The sequence below is a fragment of the Chondrus crispus genome, genomic scaffold (genome assembly GCF_000350225.1).
Source record: "Chondrus crispus Stackhouse genomic scaffold, scaffold_5, whole genome shotgun sequence".
NCBI classification, from domain to species: Eukaryota; Rhodophyta; class Florideophyceae; order Gigartinales; family Gigartinaceae; genus Chondrus; species Chondrus crispus.
In genome coordinates, this window is record NW_005179334.1 from 619788 (window position 1) to 626846 (window position 7059).

Here is a 7059-nt window from a genome sequence, read left to right on the forward strand (position 1 = left end):
GAGCGGCAGATGCCGCTGCGCGGAAGGTCCACGGCAGGGTTCCCGAAGGAGGTGAGGACGCAGGTGCCCGACGCGCACGGGCGGGGGGGGGCGAAGCCGCCCACCTGGCACGTCAGGTCTCCTATGGAGATGGGCGGCGGGAGCTGCGCTAGGGCCAGCGGTAGCAGCAGTAGCAGGGAGACGAGGGCGGTGGGAGCCATGGTGGTGCGGGGCGAGGCGGATGGGGCGGGGATGCGGGGGGTAGGTGCGCGTGGGGGCGCGGTTTATATGGCGCGGGGTGCAGGCGGATTTGGCAGATGGCATATGCGGGGTGACCCTGATTTGGGCGAGGCGGGGGCGCGGCGGTACATGCGCCTTGTGCGGGCCCGGGCCCCGGGCCCCGGGCGAGATCTGGGTGTGGTGCGGGGTAGTGGCGTCGAGCTAACGGGAGACTGAAACTATCGGGAGGGGATATTGGGGCGAGCGGATAAACCGAGTGGAGTGGACAGAGACGCGCAGCATGCTGTGCGTTTACCGTCTTTACTCCCTCTGGCCCCCAAGGACGAGGAGGGTACGGCACCGCAACGGTACCGTTGCTGTGTATGGAGCAGTAGCCGAGCTTACTCGGGTCAGTGAGCTCGGCGATCTACATCATACATGTCGCAGTAGCCGAGCTCTCTCGTGCCGTGAGCTCGGCGACCCAGACGCTACCTTTTGATCGCGACGGTGCGACAAGCGCAGCAAGCGCTGTGCAAGTCGAGATATGAATGCGGGGCGCGTTTAGATAGGACGGATGCGGAGGCCGCGTGTGGGCGGGCCACGGGCGTGTCCATGCGGCGCCAAGCTCATCATCCGGGCGGGCGGGCGGTTGTTGCGTTTGCCATGCGGCGGGCGGCGCGTGACGTCATGCTTTTCTCACGCGGCGGCTCGCGCGGCGGCGGGAGGGGGCGCGAGGGGGCGCGAGGGGGCGCGAGGGGGCGCGAAAGCCGCGGCGGCGCGGCGCGGGGCTCCGCGCGCCTGCTACGTTTGGACGCCCGCGCTGAGCCGCTGCGTAAAATTTGGCCTGCGGCTCGGTACGTGCGTGGCATGCGGCATGGATTTCAGAGGGCGCGGCAGGTGCGACGAGATAAACTTTACAGTATACGTAAACGAGATATACGCAAGCGAGACTGTTCATGTGGACTGTGAACAGTCGCCCTCTCGAAAGCGGCGCAGGCGTCACATGACGCTTTGCGCCGCTTTCGAGAGGGCGTGTACCGGGCGGCGGGTCCTGCTCCAATCAGCCGTCCGCTGGCTGTAGCTCTGCATGCCATGCGGGTACCGCTAGCCAAGGGGAGGGACAGCTGGCCAACGACCGGAGGGTTGAATCATTCAACCCTTTCAACTTGAATGACTGCAAGCCGTATGAAGGAATCATCACACTTCCATGCCCAGAGGAGGCACCTTTTTCGGTCTTTGGCTGCTGCACGGCCAATTAAAACGGTCTCGTTGTTTGTCTCGGGACCAGATTGACAGAGACGCATGAAGATACAACCCCAGGTCATGAGAAGGAAAATGGAGTGGCCACCTCCATGGCCGGTGGACACTGTTAGTACTCGATACCATCCTTGGAACTCCATGATCTTGGTACATGGATACTGGAGATGTTGGACGTGCCAAAAGTGCAGAGAATGTGAGAGGACAAGGATTAATGCTCTAGCGGAAATACACCGTGGAAATAAAGCTGCGACAGGTAAAGTACACTTGCAAGTAGATCGCAGTCAGAAAACGCAAAGACAGATAACCTGCGCCTTCATTCCCAACCTTGAAACGTACCCAGCAGCACCCGAGATGCCGGTCTCCAATCTACTCGCGACAGCACATTGAAAATAGCTTGATGCATCCCTGTTCATCTCTCCATCCCTTTTCTTTTTTTCCGCACTTGCCCACCACAACGTACACTTTTCACACATATTAACGTTGAATATACATGTACTGTACAAGAATAACGATAGTAGCGGTGAATAGCGACGACCGCAGCCTCACTGTTTTGACCGACGGTATTAGACTGTACGGCCAGGCGTAAGAGGGGTTCGTGGGTTTTAAGGTATGAGACCTCTAGTGTCTAGGTGACAAATGACCTCATATGAGGCCATTTGACCTCATATGAGGTCACTTTTCAACTTATTTTTCTCGACTTGTGCTAGCACAACAAGACGGAAAAAAGATACTCTCAACACGGCAGTTGACTTCTGCGTTGTGGAAGGGTGGAGTTTGGTGAGATCTGCATGTCTTCTCCAGCCATTTTTAAAATGCCCAAAAAGGAGCCTTTTTTGACCAACCTCAAAACGTTTTATGTTGATATCTTCGAAACCAAAACGCCTGTTTAAAAAGTCAACTCATCATTGATAGTTCATTAGATTCTTAGTCTCTCGGTGCATTGACAACCGCCATCCCAATGTTTTGCAAGATGTTATTGCCGAGCGCGTATACGTTAAAGAAATGGTGTCCAAACTGAATGTTTTAAAGTTTCGATTTAATTTATATATTTTTGCAAAAAAAAAGCTGGCCTCATATGAGGCCATGACTGACCTCATATGAGGTCAAATTGCTTGTCGTCTAGACACTAGAATGGTAGGAGAAATTAAACCTTTTGCCCACTTAACAACGCACCATGACGAGGCACAATTATAGTTATACCATATATATAGTTATAGACAGCCGATAAAATCCACAACGGCGGTGTCCTACCCTAGGGTACTACGTGCGGCTTATTTAGTGTTTCGTCATGCTATACTTATTATGTGTGTCTAGGACGACCTTCAATTTGACCTCGAGGCCAGCTTGTTTTTGCAAAATATATATAAATTGAATCGAAACTTCAAAAAGTCAGTTTGGACACCATTTCTTTAACATATACGCCCTCGGCAATAACATCTTGCAAAACATTGGGATGGCGGTTGTCAATGCGCAGAGAGACTAAGATTCTGATGTTCAGACTATTGTCGAACCTGACGAAAAACCTAAACGCAGTCGAAAGGGGGAATACTGTTCTGCTGTGCTTTGATTCACTGCCAATGTTTGGACTGATAGAGTTTACCGTTCACCTCCTTGTTCCTACCGCACTCAGGCCTACTTGGTGACTGAGTACAGAGGAATTCTCGGGGGGGGATCTACCGCTAAGTGTTTTTGTAGAGTTACCTAAAAGCCTTATATATCCGATATCCATGCAATTTGCTTTTCCGTTCCAGAGCCTCGAAGCACTGTCCAGTTGCCCGAAATGCCTTCCAGCTATCCGTTTGCTTCTTATGCTACCCGTCTGCAGCTGGATCGAGTGGCATGGCGTTATTCTCCCTCTGCCGTTACACTTGGGATCCACATATGATTCATTGCTGTCGGTACTGTAGTCCAGCAATGTATGTATCTCCCTGAATCAATAAAAACCTCGTAAGTTATCTATTATGTCGCCCCTTGTGGTTGCTCCCAACAAAGTACAGACATGGTGCGTCAAACGACACACCCCATTTTTTTATGTCCGAGATCCTTAAGACAGTTGACACTGCTGTGTACCGTTTTTGCTCTGCCGGTTTTGCTTTCCTATAAGAAAAATGTTGCATGTTTTCCTTTTTTTATCCTGCCCCCTGAGTCCTTTTGAGTCTTAACAAGCAATGTCACGTCAAAAACCCCTCACGGGTCGTAGCATAACGCCTCATACCGGGCTGGTCGAGACGGCGATGCCTTTCATAGTCTCGTGCTCAACTCAATCTCCAGGCCTGCAATGCCCTGATGTTTTTTTTGCACACCATCTCAGACGCCATTGCTCCTATCCCTAATCCTGCGTGCGAGTGACCCACTGCCTTGGCTCCATTGTCAGCCTTCCTTGCATCAAATTTGCCAACACGCCATTCTGGCCCACCTTTGTCATAGCGTCTGCGGGGTTGGTTGGCCCCGGTATATGAGCGATCCCATCGATTTCACGGCGCTGATATGATTGACGGATAGCTGCCATATCTATCATAAGGCGCCTCTCAGTGGAGTATGAGTTTCGAGTGACCATATCGAGGAGTGCGCGGCTATCCGTCATCATTTTCAACGGAAACGTTCGCGTGGTAATTTCCTCGAGGTCATGCTTTATGATAAAAGCCGCATCGAATGCGAATGAAAACCCCATAATTTCCCCCGCGAGTGAGGAGTGCGTTACTCTCCTGCATTTCTTGCTCGAGTATTCAAGGATGTTGGCTGCCCCATAGCGATCGCGAAGTATGATAACGTAGCCAATCTGACTGGATAGGTCCCGGTTGTTCCCAAGGGCGGCGTCGGAGAAAGCGATTATCTCTGTCGATTCCGGGTCGAGATGGGGGTGCACTATCCCTAGATTCTTGTCCTTCCTCACATGCTTCACGACTGAGTTAGCTTCCTTGATCGCCTCAAGATTGAACTCTCCCTCTCTCACCTGAGTCAGCTTCGCAACGGCACAGGCAATATCTGGCCGTGTGTTGGTCAGCCAAGCTAGCTTGGCTCTCATGCTTCTGAACTGCGAGTAGTCGGCGTGCGTAACTAGCGGAGTCAGCTTAATGACGTAGTCTCTTTGAGACATTACAAAACCGCTGCCCGGCCCCTCGTTGACGTCTACGTGTATCCCGCAGAAATTTATGTTCTGTTGAACTCGCTCTGTGCTCTTGAACATATGCATTGTGCGTTCGTCTCTTCCCAAAAATGTTGATCTCCGCACTGTAATGTGTCGTCAACTCTTACCCCCGACAATCCGATCAATTTTCCACCTTTCGTCCGATAGTACAGACTAAGATCGCCGCAGGTCTGTCGCATACCTAGATCAAGAGTGTGGTGTCTGCTGCTGGTCGATCCCCAGTAGTCGCCGCTCTCGGATAGCCCGTAGAGGGGTTTGATCAGCTTCAGTACGCGGTCCTTGGCAAGTTTCAGTTCGGGTGGTGGGCGAAGGTACACTTCGCGCTTCAGAGGGAATTCAGATTGTAGGTATGCCTGGGTGATGTCATGCGACCAAATCTTGAACTTCTCTGATGCCGCCATTGACACAATTATCCGAATTGACCTTTGGTGCAGTGCCGTTGAGTCGTGGATTACGTTAAACTTGTCCCGATCTGTATGGCCCTGTACGACTAGCCGTGCCTTGGGTTTTCTTCAGGGGTTCCTGCGTTTTTGATTGCGAGCGCGAATCGTGTGCCAAGCAGATTTGCACCCTCCGGCATATCCTTGGAGGCTACCCTTTTCCAAGTTCCCATCTTCTCTAGCCCCTCAAGCTCCTTCTTTTTCGCACACATGAATCTTTCCTCTCTACCTCTGACGTCGTTGATCGGTAGGGTCTCTGTTAAGTAGACGCCTTGATCTCCGGCGGAGTTAAAATCGTAGAAGATGTTATCCTCCTCAATATCCCAGTCTGGATCTCGTTCCCAACCGTCGTCTTTGTCTGAAGCTGACTCCGTCCCAGTTGAGCTCTCTTCGGATAACGACGATTCCTCTCTTGAAATGCTTGCACTGTTGGCGTGCAAGTCGTGGTCGTCTTCGAGATATATCTTTACGCAAGATGCATTAAAATCTCTCGCTCTGCCATTGTCCTCTGAGATCGTGATGATCTTGCCATGAACCGCGATAACTTCAAATGGGCCAGTCCAGAGGGAGTGTTTCCCTCTTTTGCGCCATACGAGTACTGGATCTCCTTCTGAAACGGTCGCATGAGATGAACTAGGTGTCCTCTTCTTGAGGATTGTCTTCATCCTTAGCCTGGCTGTGATTTTTTCCATCTCTGCCCGTGCAGTCTGCATGAGATTCATGCGCTGCTCTTGCGTTGGTTGTCCACTTGGCTGTGCTGCGATCTTTGGAATTGCACCAAATACCAAAATGGTCGGGACGAGTCCTTCCGGGCCGCAAGTATCGTTCATCGCCTTGTTAGAGATGGAGAGTATTAACTCCTTCGTGTAGCCGGGGTGGTCATGCTTCACCTTGAGATAGATCCGTCTGAGGGGATCATGGTAACGCTCTCCAGCCCCCAACGCGTTAGAGTTTTCCACAGAAGAGATTTCCACGACGACGCCGGCGTTTTCTGCGTACTCGTTCCACCGTTTGCTTGTGAAAACAGAGCCCAAGTCCGCCTTCAGTATGTCTGGAAGGCCCACATACATTGTCACCCAGCAATGCAAAAATGTTTCCCACACGTCCTTGGTTGATTCGCCTCGCAAGAATCTAGCGGCTGAGTAATGAGTGTCGTGATCGACGACGTGTAGCAAAGGTTGGTTCTGTATCCACATGAGGTCGAGAATTGCCATTCGGTTAAAAACTATGCTCTCGGGGATTGTTGCAGTGAACCGTAGCGGCCTCGGCGCATGCAGCTGGCAGTTGCTACATTGCTGTGAGATGTTGTTCAGGATCTTTCTCGTTTCTGTTGTGGCGTCTCGAGGATCGGCCCGCCTGATCAGGTTGAACAGCTTCTCCGCAGAGGGATGATAAAATCCCTGATGCATTCTCTTCAGCTCGGATACTGTAAACAATACCTCGTCTTCTCCCCATGTGTAGTAAAGATGCCCTTTTTTCCTTTCCAGCGGTATGGTCCACCGGGAATTGTCGTGTACCAGCATGTCTTGCACATTGTTAACGTACAGACCGAATCGATCCAGGGCGTCCAGCCCTATCAAGAGAGGGATATCGTGCTCGACAACAGCTACCTTAAGTTCGACGTACAAGTTCCCAGGTATGGGGATCCTGATCACTATGGTTCCCATGCTTCGAGCCCGATTTCCACCGAAACAAAAACCTTGTTCGATTTCTTAGGTTTGTACTTGAAACCAGCGAAGGAAGCGTACGCTTTTGCTTGATTGAGTCCGCATACTGATGTTGTCGCTCCGGTGTCAAGACAGGCCCCTCTGAAGGTCTTGTCGTCGTCCGAGTGTTCTGTCTCATGGATCGGAATCTCATCTAGATCACGTGACTGCTGATGGGTACTTGTCGCGATATCATTGGTTGTTGATATGATATCCGTCATGTGAATATGAAATTGCTCAATGAAACCTCCCTCCTTCTCGTCGTCGTGCTCCTCTCCATATGTCCCTTCGTGACGCTGATCATCTT

The 7059-nt window shown here is 51.6% G+C and overlaps 1 protein-coding gene across 1 annotated transcript; it reads right to left on the bottom strand.

Annotated features, from left to right (window-relative positions):
- Positions 1-2360: 2360 nt before the first annotated feature.
- CHC_T00006705001 (hypothetical protein) lies at positions 2361-2555 on the bottom strand. Its single transcript, XM_005718841.1, has one exon. It carries the CDS (start codon positions 2553-2555, stop codon positions 2361-2363), a length of 195 nt encoding a protein of 64 aa, XP_005718898.1.
- Positions 2556-7059: the final 4504 nt, after the last annotated feature.

What these genes read in the sequence shown, in the direction of transcription:
- CHC_T00006705001 (XM_005718841.1), bottom strand. Translation starts at nt 2,555, where the DNA reads ATGAGGTCAGTCATGGCCTCATATGAGGCCAGCTTTTTTTTTGCAAAA.